General features: G+C 38.6%; 1 protein-coding gene across 1 annotated transcript in view; it reads right to left on the reverse strand.

Annotated features, from left to right (window-relative positions):
* LOC139742820 (anaphase-promoting complex subunit 5-like) overlaps positions 1 to 20,525 on the reverse strand; it is a 108,221-nt gene that overhangs the window by 45,802 nt on the left and 41,894 nt on the right. The window contains exon 16 of the mRNA XM_071653335.1: positions 12,986 to 13,080. Within this exon, the coding sequence (XP_071509436.1) occupies positions 12,986 to 13,080 (95 nt within the window). The remainder of the gene's footprint in view (positions 1 to 12,985; positions 13,081 to 20,525) is intronic.

The following is a 20,525-nucleotide window of genomic DNA, read 5'->3' on the forward strand; positions in this document are numbered from 1 at the left end:
GTCCTGTGGTATGGCAATTCTACCTAAGCCATATAGGGTCTGATAAAAGGTAAACTTCACTCTGGTATGGATTAATTCTACCAATATCACTTCTTCTTTCCATCACAGTATTACTGTGTGCACCCAAAGAATGTTCTTAATTCAATCCTATTTAATGTCTGTTTGATTTTTGTTTGCTTTTGTGTGTGTGTTGTTGTTGTTGTTGTTGTTGTTTTTTTTTTTTTGGGGGGGGGGGATCTACCCTAAGCATTTACAGGTGAGCTGGGCTGATGTCCTGGTTAAACAAGGCAGGGCCCCATTTTCAAAAGATGTTTGGATAGCAATACTTGCTAGAATGGTAACTTTCCATAGCAACAGCCAATCAGGACATAATATCCTTGTTGTTACCTTGACAACTGCCATTCCAGCAAGAGTTGCCATCATAGCAACTCTTAATGAAATGGGGGCCCTGAACATAACCAGGTGCAATGGTTAAGAGTTCAGACAGCTCTCACGCAATGCTATGAAACAGTTTACATCCTGGAAAATTGGAGAGTGGAGAGTGATGTATTTATAGAGTACTGAAGTGATGATGTCATAGTCTTTTGTCATAGCCTGGGTTGGAGCCAGGTGCATGCATAAACAGTCGAGTCAAGTGAGGTTGTTCAGAACCAGTTTCCATGGCGATGAATGACTATGACATCACTCTTTGGTACTCCATATAAACACAATCAAAGTGTGAAAATAAAGTGTGAACCTAGCATTCATGCCTTCTGCATATAGTGAAGAATTCACTGTGCAGAAATCTTCATCATGGGTGTTGCACTTCACATGGAATACAATGGATAAAATGGCGACAATATAGTGATCTCCATCTTTGTCCATGGTTTAAACCATGGACAAAGATTATACCACCTTCGTGAATTTGGGCCTAAGAGTCTGTACATCTCATGGGATATTAGAATCATCTTAAGCTTTCAGTCTCTTGTCATGCCTTAGTAATGCTAATACCTACTGACCCAAGCCTGAATGCATGCAACCAGAAAGACAATAGCACAGTGTGGGGTCAATCTTTCACCCGAAATAGTACAGGAGGTGAGAATTAATGGGTGAATGAGTCAAGGAAGGGACAGCCTTCAAGTTCCTCTCATGCAGAAAAATCAATAGTATTCAGAGGCTTGGCGGGAGCACATGAAAATCACTTTCAGCTGAGGTGACACATGACTGCAAGAATTTTCACCCTGCAGGAAATAATAAGCTGAAAAGAAGACATGACGGAGGAAGAAAGAAAGGTATTGTGGAAAAAAAAACACAGATTGAGACAAGACAGAGAAAAGGGAAAGACACAATGGTGACTTGATGAAGACGATAAGATAGAAGAGTACAAGTTGTGCAAAGGTTTTAACAGTCCATACAATTTGAGACTTAGAAATCTGAATACAAAGACAATGACAATGTGGTAAAGGCATAACATTAACAAAGAGTACCAAGAACAGGATTACCAGGTACCTACAACAATATTTCTCATACAATCCATCAACATGTTTAAAGATATACCTACAACAATATTTCTCATACAATCCATCAACATGTTTAAAGATAATATAAAGTTTTGGTACCTCAAAAGTTTCCCTGAGTTTCCTTGTCTTAGTTTGTGTTTCAGGTTAAAGTACCTTTCATATAACTAACACTGTGAGAATTACTCACCCCAAAGTGCTCTCATGTTTTAGTAATCATGAAATAATAGTTTCGTACCAGAGCAGAGCGGGCTCAGAAAAATTCGAATGAGCCGTTAGTTTGACTCGACGCGGAACCGCGACAATCAATATACACGTATTGTAAGAAACCATCTATATACAGTAATCGAGAGAGCTGTTTTTTGTAGAGCTATCTCCTGCGAAGCCGTCGGCTCGGGGCCGCCCAGACCAGTGCCGTCGGCAGCGGGAGGGTCTCTTCTATTCGGTAGGCCGGGTTTCGGCCGCGCTCCTCCTCCGTGTCGACGTTGAGAGCGGCACAGAAAACAAAGAAAAACATAAGACAAACAACAACATGTAGCGATTGCGCCAGGCTCCTGACGCACACACGCACACGATGTATACATGTTATACAGCTGCTCGCGCCAGCTTGCAGGTTCAGGTCGCACACACACACACGATCGCCCAGCTAAGTAATTGCTCATAGAGAGCGTACGCACGGTAATTACATTGTGTACACGGGAGCTTGCATATTTCGCCATGCGACGGCTCAAATGAAAGCTCCGACTGCTCTTCTCAGTATTTTATTGCATTTTTGCACAACTACAGGGTCCTGTGTAGCTCGGATAAGTTATTGAGTTTGCTCTCAAATCGAGTGTCATTGTACTCAGACTCTTTAGGATGGCTAAATGTCTACTTTACTTGGACATGTTCGTCTCAGTCGTTGCCCTTCTATTTTGGGGATTGCATGCGCCGCTGCTGTATCAATGCATACAAGTAACACACGAGTCCATTCGAGCAGCCTGGGGCATCAGAATGTCGCTATAATCCAATTGGTGCATGCATTGCGGATCCAAAACTTCAACAGATCCACGGGCTGCCTCACAAAATTTGGGAATTAAGTTGTAACGTTAGCTCAAGTGACGGGCATGTCCTAAAATCATTGTGTTGGCCATTAACACTTTTTGTCTGTTGTACATGTTATGACACTCGCGAGAGTTGACTCGATGACTCGCTTGCATGGACTAGATATACATTCCTAAAACTAAGAAAAAAAAAAGGCATTGGGGATAGCTGTACATGTCGGTTGTGTAAATGGAATGTGACGATGAAGGAAAGTGTCTTGAAACGTTATAATAAATTCCAAGCAAACAAAGCTCTCAGGAAATTTGCCTATCGCTCTCGATCCCTTCCTCCACTATCTTCCTCAATTTTTCTCTTTGTATTGGTAGAACTGAGCATTGGAATTATAGCGAGTGTACTTTTCATGGGAAAGCACAACAACAACAACATCAATAACACTATAGAATTCCATGACTTAGGCCTACTCAGCACAAGATCACGTATACATTGTACGTGATTGCAGTGAATCAGTTTTGGACAGTTTACACAGGATATGTCTAAAGAAAACTCTTTCGTTAAGATAAGAGTAGAGCAACTTTTACCTGATGGAAAAAAGATATTTACATTCCTTATCGAATTCACTAATTCCCCCTTGATTCATCCCTATATATATATATATATATATTTATATATACATATACAGTTGAACCTCTCATATCCGGCCTCCCTTTATCCGGATCTCTCTATTATACGGACGCAATCTCGCTGTGATTTTTTAAAAATAATTACGGGAGGAAAGGGGGATTCCCAACTCCTTGAGAACTTCTACACAAACACACATGAATTACATATACTTGACACATTTCTTAATAATTATTTAGGTAAATCATCCCAAGAATTTATAAAAGAAAATGATTTCATTCTTGCAAACACAAACCTCTATTTTGGGGTCTGTTACTGAGCGTAACAATGAAAAGGTTGCAGTATACACATTACTACATGTGGTACTACAATGGGCTACATCAGTACATGTGTATGTATATGTACATGTATAAAGCATTGAGTCTCCCGTATCCAGCCAAATCCCTTATCCGGATGAGCCCCGGTCCCGACTTGTCCGGATACGAGAGGTTCAACTGTATACATATATACCCCCACCCCATGATAAAAGGTCCCCTGGGCAGAAGAGGCACCATATAACGGGTAGATTTTTTTTTCAATGTTTAAAAATAAATATATCAAAAGCTATTTGAACCTCTCATCAAGTGAAGAGTACCTTTTACATGAATGAAAAAAAAAGCTATTCACAATCCTTGACGAATTATCTTATTTCCTTCCCCGTTTTTTCCCCTTTATCAATGCGTCCAAACACCCAATGACTATGATCTCCCCCTCCCCAAATGATAATAATAACAGATAACTATAAAGGTGATTTATATTTAATGATAATAATCACAATAACAATAAGAGAGAATGATAAAGGAACAGTCTGAAGCAGATACATGGATGGTTCTATGATCCATCAAACAAAGTTGGGTGGAAAAAACAAGCAAAGAGGAGGGAGCAAACGAAGGTGAAAGTATTTGATTTTTTTCTATTCTAATGCATAGGAAAAGAAATATCAATGAAAAAAAAAAAAACAAATACACACCGTACAAGGCCTGAGAGCCGTGGAATTCCACAGGTGCCTGCTATGGAGGCACGTGCGCAGGGATGGGGGAGGGTAATTTCAAAGTAAAAATCTCCTCATTTCGACAGGAAGAATCTTTTGGCAGAATTTTCTGGGAATGTTATATCAAAGCGTTTTTAGCAGTTTTCCCCGAATTTTGGTTTTTTGTTTTGTTTATTTTATCCCGGGGTGGATATTTGTGTGTAAGTGTGTGTGTGTGTGTGTGTGTGTGTGCATGAGCGGGGAGGTGAGGGAAAACAAGACAATACGGTTGGATTTCAACGGGTGCTGCTAACCCCTCCAAACTCAAGTTCTGTGATAAAAGCAATTACGTGGTGGGTAGGGTGGAGGAGCACAATTTCATGAAGGAATGGGAAAATGTTTGTTTTATTTCATCAATAAAAATGTGGCAAATCAAATAAAAAAGAATAAAAGCCCTCTGACCCGTGGATTTCCACGGGTGCTGCTGGTTATTTCATGATTACTAAAACATGAGAGCACTTTGGGACGAGTAACTCTCATAGTGTTAATTATATGAAAGGTACTTTAACCTGAAACACAAACTAAGACAAGGAAACTCAGGGAAACTTTTGAGGTACCAAAACTTTATATTATCTTTAACCAACAGTGTCTATAGACTTAACTTAACCCTTTCAATATCCCTGCAAAATTATGGTAATCACGTCTGTAACATCAAATCAATGACCCTTAAAGTGTATCTGTACCCAGAAATTTATTTTTCTGACATTCTAGGTTATTGTACTGGTAATATCCCTATCAATTATAAGAGATATAGCAATATATAAAGAGAAATAGAGCAATCCCTAAAATGCCAAAAATTGCATATGCCTTGTTATAAAATGGATTCAAGAATGTAGCCAATTGGAAGCGCTGAAATGAGTCTCGTGTGCGTGCATTAATTTTTACTATCATGCACGGCCTTGCAAAAAAGCGTAAAGTCACTGACGTCACAATGTTTACACTAGCAGTGCGCACTTAATCAGTTGTTACAAGTGCGTCGCGCGCTACCATACGCGCTGTCAATCCTGTAAACAACTTCTCGTTTGGGCTGCCAGCCGGCCTTTCTTGTGCACAACAATCATGTGGCGTACGTATACGCTTATACGTACAGTACTTACATGTGCGGGATTTCCGAGTGCGACGTGCGTAAATGTTTGGGACGAACATCCTCGGACGTCTTGACCCACAAAGATACGTGAAAAACGCTGACAAATGCTGTTAGTTTTCGAATTTTCGACCCATTTTATAAAACAAATGATGCACAGGATTATTTCGTGGCGTTAGTGGATACACTAATGCACTCTATCCTGTGCATCATTTGTATAATCTAAGAGTAGTCGCCTGGCGTTATCGACTGCATTCGATTGCGTAGTTTGATAATTTTTTGTATGATCAGTGTACTACGATACTAGTGTTCTCAAAACACGCAAACACACGCAAATCTTCATGTATGCAGCTAGGTTGGTGCTGCCACGCCGCGCCGCCGCGCCTCCAAATTTAAATTTTAGGGTACAGATTCCCTTTAAATCAAAGATTGTATCTTATTCTGATATTGAAGAAAGCAGTCTTACTTCATACTTTATGGCAAACATACAGTGTATCATGCATAAGGAAGCAAACACCAGCATCACACACTAATCCATTACTGAAAAAATACAAGCAAAAATCTACATTAAAAAAGTATCTGTCGAACAAAAACATATTACCTGAATCTGCCAGTAAGATTCAACAAGAGTTTCTCACATTCTGATAACACCAATCTGTTCCTAAACATTTATTTTGGAGATTAGGACGGTGTGCAAACAGATAGTATTCTTTTGTATACAATATACAAAGTACACATAACCTGTTGTGTTACCGAAATCCTTCTTGAAACTGCCATCAACACAATAGAAATGTTAACTTTGGGAAAGTACCCTCAAGTTGGGTATTGTTGATAAAATTCAGTTTTATACTGCATTAATTCTCTTACCCGAGACTAAGAGTGCCAAATGATATGAAAACTAAATTGTCCTAGTCAGTGCCCTTTTGTGAACATTGTGATACCGATAAGTCATAATTGTAATACCTGGGCAGTCCTCTTTAAAGGACAAGTTCACCTTCATAGACATGTGGATTGAGTGAATGCAACAATATTAGTAGAACACATCAGTGAAAGTTTGAGGAAAATCCGACAGTACGTTCAAAAGTTATCAATCTTTTAAAGTATCTGCGCAATTACTGCTAGATGAGAAGACTACTACAGTGTGTGATGTCACATGCGTACAACGATATAATGAAAATAAAAAGAGAATTTCACAAAATTTTACTTTTCGAATAAAGTGCACATTTCTTGGACTTGTTACTGATATATGTTAAGGATAATATCATTCCCCTTGCCTTCTGAAAGAGAGAAGTCGAGTGTTCTTTTGTTATGCGGGAAAAGTGAAAATAAGGTGAATTTTCTTCATACTTTCTTTATACTGTTGTACTCATGTCACATCACAAGCTATAGTAGTCTTCTCATCCAGCCATGACTGAGTAGAAACTTTAAAAATTCATAACTTTTGAACGGATTGTCGGATTTTCCTCAAACTCTCATTGATGTGTTCTACTAATATTGCTGTATTCACTCAACCCACATGTCTACGAAGGTGAACTTGTCCTTTACATTTTTTAAGTCTAAAACATTGATAAGCTTATTCAAAGTTGATTTCACGCTGAGCAGTTCTAGATATTGATTAATGAAAGACAAATGCCGTTCCCAGGTCCACATTCAATAACAACATCAATATTGTTCCCTGTCAGCAAATATGGGTGTGCCCAGTAACATCTGTTAACCTTGAGGCACTTGCCAAGCTTTTTCAGCAGCATATCGTAATTCATCTAAACATGATCTACATTAAAGTTAGGAAGCCCACTCAGGTGTAGTAATTTGTGCCTCAGTGGGGATGGGGGGTGGGGGAATAGGCAATCTGTATTCACTGCTAACTACAATGCAGCTTCCAGGCATCTGTACCAATTGGCTAAGAAAACTAAAGAAGGTTGCTAATAGACAAACAGAGCACAATAAGGGTTATCCTCAGAGATGACACGTCACTGCCATTTGCTGCTTGTTGTACGACCTTCATGTTTCTGGCAAACTCGGAGGACCAGTGATACATGTAGACCATGCAGAAATTTGAAGCTTTGACACATAATCCCAACTGGACGGTTTTGACAATTTAATCACAAACATTCATTTTCTCATATAAGATGTATTCCTTTTTAAAGCCTGTATTCTCTGAATTGGTACGTGTAGTACTATTACAATGTAAACTGACTTTATTGCTCAATACCAATTAGGGTTGCACTTGCTACATTTCTGACGAATATATCATGTGCGAAATACAAGTTTTATTAATCACAACTAAATTAATATGGCATAGTTACTTACAGAATATTAAGTCTCTATGAACATGTGGACCTACACCATGCAGGATTACAATTTACAGTGAAAATTTGAGAAAAACCAGTTCCACAGTTATGCATTTTCAAAGTTGCAACTCATTCTATGTGCTGCTCTAGAACCTTCAAAAATTTAGAGATGTCACACAAAAACAAAAATATTCCGAAATTACAAAGAGAATGTCACTGATTTTTCTAGGACATCGTAAGAGCACTGGTCAAGCTCCTCCAGAAGGCACAAGAAAAACATACAGTATATTCCTAACAAGTTAAGAGAATGTGTACTTTTCATTAAAGTTCAAAGTTTCAAGATTTTTGACTCAATAATCACCCCATTGGTTATGAAAGTTAAAAAAAAAAAAAAACTGATTTGCAATTATGACACAAAGTGATTGTATCAGATGCAACCACTCTCTTCAGAAATAATTTTCTTTGTTTTGTATCGTTCATTCACGGACCTTGTTTTCAATACTTTTCCCTCTGTATGAGTTTTAATGATGTACAAAATAAATGATAATACGGTAATTTCAGTATATTCATAAAGCCACCCTATTCTACATATATCAAATTATTAAACTGTCATAATTTGTGAAATTCTACAATGTATCCATTATATGTCAATAATCTCTGCATTCCCTGGGTCCACATATATTTGTGGAAACTTCAATTTTTTTAAAACAATTTTTTCAAACTTTAACATTCCATGATATGATGGAGATTCAAAACTAAATCATGTATTAGCTGCAAGGATCTATCAAATTATCACAAAAAGAAGACTCTTGCAAAAGCACTCAAACAGTAAAACCGATCTATGTGTAGACAGATTAAACTTCCACTCCATGCCACATACATTCTGGTTTAAGATTCTTTTGTTCTTGACCATAATTCCTCTGTTGTAAAACATTTCAGTTTTTCTGCAGATCATGCTTGCCAATCTTGTTTGCTTGACAATGACTTTTGCATGTGAAATGCTAAAGATTTTATATACATGAAGATGCATTAATTGCATTATATGTTTTACATAGCCACTTTCTCTGTGCTGAAGACCATCCAGGATATGACATTCCCACATGTAGATGTATCTACCACTCCTTCACTAACATTGGGCTATATTCATGTAAGATAGCTGCAGGGTTAGGGACACAGACTGTAAACATGAGGCCTGCACGCTTCAAGTCCTGAGGAGCACACTGCTTTATTATCAGGCTGACCTGCCCTCAGCAAAACTCAACATCATGAACATGATCTGCATAAACTGTATTTACATATTTAAATGAACTAAGAGGACCAATGGGAATAACAGGAATGGTAGGGACCAACTAAAATGAAAGAACCCTATTCATGAAGACAACCAATGAAAACACACCGGATGAAGGTGGCTACAAGCTGGGGGGAGAACTGCAGACATGGAATGATACTGTAAAACAAGGAATTTTCGCGTGCATTTTAATTTCGCGAATTTCGCGAGGGCCAAGATTCGCAAAATTAAAATGCACGCGAAAGTTCTTATCTACACTATATGCATTGAATGCCAGTGGCAGTTCGCGAAAATTTCACGCCGCAAAAAAGGCCGTCGGCTCCAATTCGCAAAAAATTCATGCCGCGAATATATCATGTTTTACAGTAAACAAAAGGATCAGATGTGACAACAAGCAAGGGTGATAACTGTAAACATGAATGGGGAAGGAATAACATGGATGGGGAAGGAATGAGAATGGTGGGACAGAAATAGAATACAGGTTAATGAGATGTGGGACTGTCTGAAAACCTAGCCAAACTGAGATACATGTACATAACAAACTTAACTGGAAAGAAGGAGATAGGCTTTGCTGTCTCACATAAACATTCTCCTTTCAAAAAATTGTCCTCAATTTTAAAGACAAATATCAATCAAATGTAACTGTGATCAGGCAAAAAAAATGCTCAACTATGGGTACACTACATTTCATACCATTTCTTATGTACAATGTACTGGAAACTGAAATCTGCCTAAACTGTATTTACATATTTACATATTTAAATGAACTAAGAGGACCAATGGGAATAACAGGAATGGTAGGGACCAACTAAAATGAAAGAACCCTATTCATGAAGACAACCAATGAAAACACACCGGATGAAGGTGGCTACAAGCTGGGATGAGAACTGCAGACATGGAATGATAAACAAAATGATCAGATGTGACAACAAGCAAGGGTGATAACTGTAAACATGAATGGGGAAGGAATAACATGGATGGGGAAGGAATGAGAATGGTTGGACAGAAATAGAATACAGGTTAATGAAATGTGGGACTGTCTGAAAACCTAGCCAAACTGAGATACATGTACATAACAAACTTATACTGGAAAGAAGGAGATAGGCTTTGGTGTCTCACATTCACATTGTATATTTGATACGAACAAAGTACAGTAGAATCTCATGTAAGGTAGTCATGGATTTGTGACTGAGACTAGATGGCTAATTGTAAAGTCCGGACAGGATACTGGCTTTGTAACACTCAAATAATCATACTTCCAAGTTCATGACCAATGCCATCTCATTATGTGCAAATTGTGTGTGTGTGTGTGTGTGTGAGTGTGTGTCTTCCCCCTTGCATTTTGATACTTGAATGGAACCATCTTTAAGCTGTTCAGCTGGCACTCTTGCTTGTCAAAACATACCCTTCCTTTTGTCGCCATGTTACTCCTATTTGCCTTCTTCAAATTGACTTTGCAGGAGAACCAATATTTCTTGTATCATTGTTACATTGTAACAATGAGCCAAGCACTGCACACTGCCTTTTCCCATGATTTTCTTTTTTTTTTTTTTTTGGGGGGGGGGGGGGGGGACACAGCCATTCGAAATCATCTCGCTATGAATCCATGGCTTCTGTTTATTAATAGGATGCATTGATGGACAACCAATGTTGGTTTTGATCTATGGGTTTCATCAGAGAAAACTAAAATAACAACCCCCTCCCCTCCCCCCCCCCCAAAAAAAAAAAAAAAAAAAAAAAACAGCCATTCAAGGCACTGTCATGAAGAAGAAGGCTGATATTTACTCTGAAAAACATAGAAATCTACTATCAAGTAGTTTTTTTTTTTTGGGGGGGGGGTTGTTAAAACTGCGAAATTATGACGAAAAGTCATCACAGTAAGGCAAGACCATATACTCACAAAGAAAAGAATGGAGGAATGGAAAAAAAAATAATTTCAGTTAAACAAGACCTCACAGTCACAATCTTCTGTAACATATTCACTACTGTCTGACAAGGAAAAAAATCCCACCTAAATATTTACAAGGCCTTTAAAAAACAGCAAACGTTTGCTTTGGCTTGTACTGCCTGCCCCTTTAAGTACATTCATGTTAGTAAAATTAACATGATGACTGTGAGACCACACAACATACTGTAAGAAATGGTGACATTACCTGTAATCTCTATATCACAACTAGATAATTATTGTAACACAATATGAGTCCAAAACACATGGGTTTCCTTTTTTCAGTTTTTTTTTTTTTTTTTTTTTTTTTTTGGGGGGGGGGGGGGGGAGGGCTTGTGTTTTTTGTGACTGTATTGTCATAGATTTGAGCCCCGTTTTAGAAAAGCCTGTCAAACCTAAGTTACCGCGACAATGTCCAGACAATCTTTTTTCTACCTTGCCTGTTATGGCACTCCATGCAAAATGTTGCTCGGATGTTGTTGCAGTAACTTTTGCCAAATTCTACCGTACGCCAGTTTGGGTAATTACCCCGACATTACCGCAACTATGCCCTGACAATTCTTCTGTTAAAACGCTCTCACGATAGCATTCCGCTGATACACTCAACATGCATGCCCAACAGTCCAGACAGCGCGCCCCGATCACAAGCATAGATTGTAACCACTGATCTATGGGGTTGGGATCAGACACACACACTGGGTTCGGGCGGCGGGATAGTCACATCTGGTGTCTGTCAGTGGACAAACACCCTTCGTGCATGAATCGATGGGTTGTTATGGAAACATACCAGGAGAAGGTTTTTGGCGTGTGTTTAGAAGATGGTACCCCTCGCTCTCTCCTGCGGTTTTACTGACCGAGGCAAAGAATTTTGTTCTCCAGACGTACTGACAATGTCAGGGTAATGTCTATTAAAACATGTTATTAAGACTTAGGGTGCATTTATCAACTCTTTTTTTCAGCAGGAACAGGGTTTCCAAATGGCTTTCACAGATTTTTTTTTTTAGATGATAAACACAAAGCTGTTTTGATTATAGGTTCAGAAAGCCTTTTTGAAAACCACAAATTTGTGCTTTCCGAAACAGGTTTCAGCCAGAAACTTGTTTCTAGAAGCAAGATAAATGCAAAGCTGTTTTGAAACGACTTTGGAAACCATGTGTTTCTGGTTTCTGAAAAAATGTATGTCATGCCAAGTACATACGTACACATCACACACAGCACAACACGTAATAAGCGTGCGCCGTATATGACCCCTTCTCCTAAGGTTAAATGGCGCAATGCAGCTGCGCAGTGACAAGGCCAGTTTTCGTGTTGGCAATGAGTTGATAAATGCAACTTATTTTGGAAGGCATTTGTAAAGGCTTTTGGAAACGACTTTTTATAGTGGGTATGGAAAGCCGTTTCAAACTGGGGAGAGATGATAAACCCAGCCTGGGATATAGTAGTGACTCCATTGTTATAAATTAAGACTTCGATGCACTACGCGTTTTCACATCAGCCCGATGTTTCGAAATAGCGCGCTATTTTCTGACTTGGGAAATTTTCCCGATAGCGAAATAGCCCGCTATTTGATAATGTGAACACAAATTAACGCGCTAATTGTATCGCTCTGATCGAGAAAATTTCTCGAGTCCAACTCGGGAAATTTCTGAAATAGCGGGATAGTAGCGCGCTATTTGATAATGTGAAAATGACTCGAGAAATTAGCGTGATGCATCTATTATGCCTAGCATGTGTGACCCGATTGATCGAGGCAAACTGCACACAAATCACGAGGAATTTTTGAGAGGGCACACACATTACTTATGCTGTTTGCACATACTCAGCTGTTGAATTAGCTTGACAAAAATTCGGGCTGATTCTCTTCGGGCTGATGTGAATAAAAAATGAAATAGCGCGCTAACTCGCAATCGCGAAAAATATCTCGAGCTTGGATTTTTATCGGGCTGATGTGAAAATGCCTAGTGTTACTTAAAGCTTGAACGTCATGATCACGGGTCACATAAATTATAACACAATGCTACAACACATGCCATACATACCGTTCATAACCAAATTTGGCACTCATGGACAATGGTATTCACAGATCATTCCAAGACAACACTAATTGCAATACAATGGGTGTTCCCATTCACAAAGAAAAACAATCTCACCTGCAAGTAGGCCACATCCTTGACTTTAAACTCTGACCCCAGCATCCTAAATCCATCTGCGACATTGTTTAGAAGCTGGACTGCTGACAGCAACACTGTAAGACAGAAAGAATTACAACAATTACTACCAAGTGACATCCTTGGGTTACAAGACAATGGCATGCATCCTGACAGGCCACTAACTCAATTACAGATCATGTAATACAGTGGCTATGCCAATTTTATAGAGCACTGAAATGAATTCCAATTCATCTTCAGGTTGACCTACACAAATAGAATAAATAGACAATAGAATCATATGAAGAAATGGCAGAAATTGCATTAACGTCATATGTGACATCAAAATATAGGAAATTTTACGTTTTTCTTTTTTCTTTTTTTGAATGCATTGGTTAAAACCACATACATGTACATGCAATCTGGACAAGGTAATAATGTTACAACATCACACATCTCCCACTGACTTGCACACAAATCTTCATCAAATTTGCATAATATATATTTTTTTTCCCTCTGAAATTTCAGACCAAAACTGCACAGTTGTATTCCTGATCCTCATTTCAAACTATTCAAGTATTGTAATTATCTATCTATATTTCTGTGACCTTTGTGGAGGATGGGGATGTAGTTTTTTAGTTTATGAGGAAAAAGATGGTTTTTGTAGTGTTTTGTAATAAAAAAGACCTATAACAGAGTTGAGACAATAATGTTATCCTTTCATGTACATTGTAATTTGCATGTATGAATAAAACTTAAGACAAAGACACATTATTTACTGTTGTAATAGACTTCAAGTCATTTAGAGAAAGGTACAATGTGACAGCTGAACAAATGCTGGTACAATCATTCATTTTAAAGCCATTGATCCTCTTTAAATCCATTCAAGACACTGTAGGCATAAAATACCTGAGAATGAGAACTTCATGAGTTTTCAAAGGCATTAATCCTCTTTATTGTATTTGTAAGTAATTAAGTATTATTGCCATATTTTACAGCAAATGTGTCCATCCCATTCTCATGAATATCACACAAATTTCCACTTTAATATAAATATGTGTAGCATGGTGAGAAGTACAAATGAGTAGTAGGTGTAGCTAGATATCAGTGCTCAGGTATTTTATTGGATAAGCCTCCTGTTCCTTTCAAGGGACCTTCATCAGGGCTGCATTAACAAAAGGAAATGACTCACTCAGCTTAGAACAATATATATGGGTAGGAGGAGGATATGTGTGGTACATTTAAAACTCTGCACTTAAATCAGTTTAAGAGAGGAACATGATATTTGGGTATAGATGATAATGATCTATATTAATAATAATGACATGCAATCAGTGCCCTGTGTACATCATACCATATCCAAACATTGTTACCTCCGCCAAGGGAGGAGGTTTTGTTTTCGTTACCGTTGGTTTGTTTGTTAGTTAGTTCGTTCGTTTGTCTGTGTGCAAAATAACTCAAAAAGTAGTTAATGGATTGGGATGAAATTTGCAAGAAAGGTTAAAAATGACACAAGTAACAAATGATTAACTTTTGGTAGTGATCCAAGAATTTTTGGGGAATTTATGAAGGATTTTTGATGTTTTGGCATGTAGGGTCAATGAACTGTAGGAGTTCAGGCCGAGCGTAATTGAGGTCTGCATGCGCGCACTAAAGTGCGTGATCCACTTTCTGCTAGGGCGAGGAGCGCCGCGCAGTTGAGGTCAATGAGGGTTTATGGCGTAACAAAGGCTTCTATAATGGGAAATCAGGCAATTTTTCAGCATGTAGAGCCTTTGGGTGGAAATCACTGATCTCTATGGAAGAGCCCAAAGAGCTTTCCCCAGTGGTAGAGAGGAGAAAAAATCTCTTTGGGAAGAGCAAGATCACTGGCGGAAAGTAACTGCTTGGCGGAGGTCGCTGCGCTCTCAGAGTGTTTTTCTAGTTTCTCTCTAAAATTAACTCAAGTGCAAAATTATAAATGGCCAATATTATATAGTTACTATGAAACTCCTATCTGTTGGTACAGGTATCTAATTGTTTTAAGCAGAGTGATATTGTAAAGGGGTCATTTTCTTTTGTATTTTAATGCAGCCCTACTGATGAAGGTCGATTAAACTGATCAAAAGCTTGGCTAATATGTTGCTAAAATCAAGCTTTGCCTACTGTTCCTTCCTACTGCTCACTGTTATATGCCTAGTATGAAGAAATTGTACAGGTCCTTCCTCGTACAATATCTATGTATGATATATAAACACATATAGACAGATACACGGAAGTCACTGGCAGACTGCAAAACATGGAAAACATGTTTCCAGGATGAGAATGGTTCCAAGTTAAAACTCTGAAATGAATTACAGTTACTGTCTCATCACCATTCTGATTCACAATTAAGCTGTATAATGATAATGTCACTTCTGTATAGCATTGAGATAATCTGATACCCCTAAATTTGTGTCTGAGACAAAAGTAGTTGTCGTGGTAACCTTATCACCCCTACTCCCTCGCCAGCTGCAACACAAAGCATGCTAGTACCAATGGCAGACGTACATGCAGTATAGCAGTCTTGCGACATAGAGTAAATACTCTTGTTTGTGACAGAGTGCCTATGTGTAGGAGGGGCAGTTTCAGTCATCAATAAAACAGCTAATGAACATCATGTGTGCATAGTCCCACTTCTAGAACACGAGCAGGAGTTACTTGCAAGTGATATGGAAAGTGACACCTGATTGGGCCTTTTCATCAATTAATAAAACAGTCCCTGCCACAAATAGGCACCCTTTACAAGGCCTGCTGCAAACAGGAGTATTTACTCTAAACAATTTCCAGTTCATGGATCACTGAATTTAGCCTAAAGCTAGAATAAAGATACTACTGGTATTTATTCTGACGTTAGCTTGGATCAAAGCTGACCTAAACTACCTCTCGAGAGCGGGCTAACTTTAGCTCAGCCTAAATATTTTTTACCTTTTATACTGATTGTGAGCTCGATCACTTCAGGTCTGAGCTAACTTTCAGTATAAAATCAGACTTTATGGACACTGTTGTGATTTAAACAGGAACCTTTCTCATGCTTTGACACAAAAAACAAGACTTGATATGTGGCAAGGGTCAAACACCATTCATTATATGCCTTCATATAAGGACTAATAGTACATAAATTTGTTTGTACAGCAACTACTACTCTGCCAAATTGTAACATGTATTACTTTAAAGACAACTTAATGCTGGAATTCACATTGAAATTCCATGTGGCACGTGCCATTCTTATCTTCTGAAACGTAGTCCTAAAGCTATCTCCACCCCTGTAAATATGTATTTGATTCTAGGTTTAATAGTTCAATGTATTGCATTGCCACCCTCTAAGTACATACATCTGTGTTTTGATAACTAACAGATATATGCCAGAATGGTTGCTCACAGCTCAAATTGTGACGTACATACACGCAAGACTGAGTTATGTAAATAATACGCAAATTGACAACCCTGCCCTAGCCTTGAATCTCACCACTATTGACAGACTATAGTCAGGGAAACTGGGTGTTGTTGTGTCTATTGTGCATTCAGTAAAAGCTTTGTCAAATAAATTATCAAATTTCTCACGCGAGTTTTTCAAATATACATGTGTGTGTATGTCTGTATGGAACTAAGCTGTTTCCATCGATTTGGGAGTTTTTTCAGCACAAAATGGTTTCTCTGCTCTGAAAATACTGACCTTTACACTGAGTTTGACACTGCTTCCTATCCATGGCTCATCTCAAGATATACACACAAAAAGTGGAAACAACAAACATGAATCCTGGCATCTTAATACCAGAGAATTCTACCCGGTCATGACAAAGTTAAGTTAAATAAAAGTATTCATGAAGAGAAATTATCAATGTGCTCTATTTCCACTCTGTGTTATTGTGGGAAATATTGTGCTTGGATTGTTACTTGCTCTTTGGCCAATTTTGGAAAGACTTACTAGTTTCAAAGATTTACAGGACAATGCACAGACACTGAAGCTGCCCAAGACAGATGAATACACAACAAATCTGTTGCATTATACAAAATTGAGAGAGTCAATTAGGCAAAATACTCTCAATTTTTTAGGAAGACAAGTCAGTCAAGAGAAAGATTATAAATTGATTCCCCTTGCTATCTCACTACAGTTTTACTGTCTAATACATGTGTGTATGTGATCTTGAATGGGAGCACATTTAAAGGACCTTGTCTCTGTTTAGTCAACAAACTGATGTTAATTGTTATTCATCCAGATGAAGCGTAACCTCCAAATTCCTATGAATCAATGAATCAGAAATATAGATCTAAATATACGTCATGCGACCTTTTACTGATTCACAATCAGCTTCTTCAGGCATCCTTCAGTGGAAGAATGGTCCTTACATGCATGAAATTGTGCAGGAAGTTCACACAATGATGCACTTACAGTGCACAAAAGACACAAGACCTGGAGGATATTGAACAATTCCATCATGTGCATATCTCTAGTATCATTTCAGTTTTTAGTGCGAGTTATCTGCCATTTGCCTTTCAGGTAACCCTAATTGTTATGTTTTGTTCACCAGTAAGTCTGATGTCCTAAAGTTACCTGTCATCAAAATGAAGATATTGTAACCCTGTTTATCAGCATTGAATCACAATGGCCTTCCTGTGGGACTGTCATATTGTTACTCCTGAGTGAGCTTGTTTCACAGCTTGTTTGCATTTGTCTCTCACTTCGTTACACCCAAACTTAAAGGGAAAATTCATTCAACTGCAGAATGATTTTTAAAGATTGAGTTTCTTCTGTTTTCAATTCTTCACATTTTAACGTGTGTGAAGATCAGTGGGAGACACGTGAGGCAATGACTGTACACGTATATGCCATATATTTTGCAAGATGGGGACTATTAAAGAATCTACCAAGATGGGAAATTATTCACTCTGACCTTGACATGAATGTGACATGCACACATACATGTCTCCCTTCATTCATGTACTAGTAGCAAATTTAACCACTCGCAAAATTGTCAGAAGTCCTGATTCACACAAAAAAAGTAGGCTCGCCAAAAATATGGCGTGTACAGTACAGTAATTGTGATCAATATTGAAATTACTCTTTGTCGGATGTAACTAAAACTTCCGTGGCTCTGCTTTTTCAAATTTGCTGCAATATTTCAAAATCAACTTACCCAGCAAATGCTTCTTCTAGGACCCAGTTTACAGTGCGAGGCTTGGCCGCGGCTCGGCCATGGCTGAGCCCGCCTTCATTTCAGTGTAAACGCGCAAAAGGCCAAATGCGAGGCCAAAATTGGCCACGCATTTGGCCACGCTCTGAAGGTGGTCTCGGCCGCGGCCAAGCCCGGCCTTTTTTCAGTGTAAACGCAAACTGGGCCAAATGCGCGGCCAATTTTAGTCTGGCTTCCAAACCCTCTGCCCGTACTATTTCGTTATTCAGGATATCAACCCCCTCAACGTTGAAAACTAGTATAGTTTAAGGTGGTTTTGTCCTGCAAAGGATTTTTCCTTCGACAAAGGCCTTTGCCCGAACGGCGACTTCGTCGCCACAGAATCCAGTTGGCAAAGGGTCTGAAAACCAGACTATACCAAATTGCGTTTGTTTACAAGCAGAGCACCACCACGACAAAATATTGAAAGGTTTGAATTAAAAGCGCGGTCGAGCCCGGCAGTGTAAACGGACAAAATTGCGGGGCTCGGCCGCGGCTCGCCCCAGCCCCGCACTGTAAACGGGGTCAAATAAGAGGTTGCTGAATGCTGTTATACCTAGGAACACCTTAGAAGTTACCATAAAGTGCATCAGGCACTTTCATGCTTAACAAATAATGACGTCATTGAGAGATGAGTTTTTACAACTAGGTGTCCCTGTAACCCGTTGAGGACGGGCTGATTTTGCTACGACACGCATTTCCCATAGACTCTTGCCCAAGTATACTCGGGACTCGTCCTAGATGGGTTAAAGAGCAGGAGGTCATAGACAATCTCAGTGGAGTAGAAAAAGTTGAAGAAATAGTGTATTATGAGCATTTGAATGTTGTACGTAGCACCATGTAGCCAGGTGTCCTCTTGGTTGTCTAAACATGGGTTGTCCCCATCATGTGAGCATAACATATCCTTGGTAGCTTTCCTTGCTTGCTTCAATGGAAAGTGATCATGATCAAAACTATCATATGTCTCTGGACAATGACGTGTCCAAGACATAATAATATTGCACACAACTACATGGAAAACATTATTTCAAAACAAAATGGAATATGTGACATTTCATGCGAAAAAGGGGGTAATACTACACAAGAGAGCATGGACAGGAGTATTTACCTTCAGATGTCACAGGACACTGAAGTGGGGGACTATGCTACATACAAATGGTCAACACAGGTGGCATGATCTGTATAATTTGAGGGGCAAAAAACCCACAGAGTTTTTGCTCAATTTCCCTGTTGTCATTAAAAATAAATTTCTGGTATGGGATTTTTTTTCCTGATGTGATTTCAGTTCAAGGTTACATTTGCAGCATGACAGGAGTGTCCCATCCTGCATGACCATCTGTTCACATAAAGTGTGAAATACCCTAACACTTTAAAACTGAAGGCTGAAACACACAATGTCCTGAAAGGGATCGAACAGTTTTGGTTGAGACATAATTTCAGGTTTCTAACATTTTTTGGTGAGATAATGAGAAACCTCTTATGAAATATGAAAGAGCACATAATTCTTAGAGGAATTCAACATTTATTTGATGAAAATTGGTTTTGAAATGGCTGAGATATCCAAAAAAGAGCGATTCTATAAAGTGTGGGACCCACACTTTATTACGATCGCTTTGTTTTACTTTGTTTTTGGATGTTTCATTCATTCCAAACCCGATTTTCATCAAATAAACTTTGAATTCCTCTTGAAATGGTATGCTCTGTACTATATCATAAGTGTTTTCTTGGTATCTCGCAAAAAGTTAAAAGCCCAATTCTCATCTCCACCAATACTGTACTATCCCTTTAAACTACTGTACAGTACCAGTTAAATCCAGAATGGTCCATAACATGCCAATTGTTCTCTCTCTTTGTTGTCGCTGATTTTTTTCCCTTTTTTTTCTGTTAACACTGAAATGCTAAGTATTCTGCTTAGTGTAACAAACAGCAGATTACCTTTGAATATATACAAGAGCTGTCACCAGCAGTCACTTCTCTAAAGACTGAATACTCATGGGTAAATTTAATATCAAAAAATGTCTGCATTAGGGTAGAACATGTGATTTACTCCATGTAAGGAACATGACAACTATAAACAGCAGATTCCAAGTCCACTGCTTTTCATTGATGACTATACATACAGTCAACCTCGCGTAAGTCGACATAATCGGGACTGAGCAAAACACGTCGACTTACGCGAATGTCGACTTACGCGTAAGTCGACATTTTGTCGACTTATAAATGAAAACTAATTTCCCCTGTACAGATTAAGATTTGGATCACGATGCGGATCGCTCCCCAAATCTTACTCCTTTTGCCGCCAAAACATGCCTACTGACATCAGCAACAGTAATGTTTTAGTTCATGCATAA

Source organism: Diadema antillarum, unplaced genomic scaffold, assembly GCF_040938485.1.
Source record: "Diadema antillarum isolate AM-2024a unplaced genomic scaffold, OU_Dant_1.0 seq00001022_RagTag, whole genome shotgun sequence".
NCBI lineage: Eukaryota > Metazoa > Echinodermata > Echinoidea > Diadematoida > Diadematidae > Diadema > Diadema antillarum.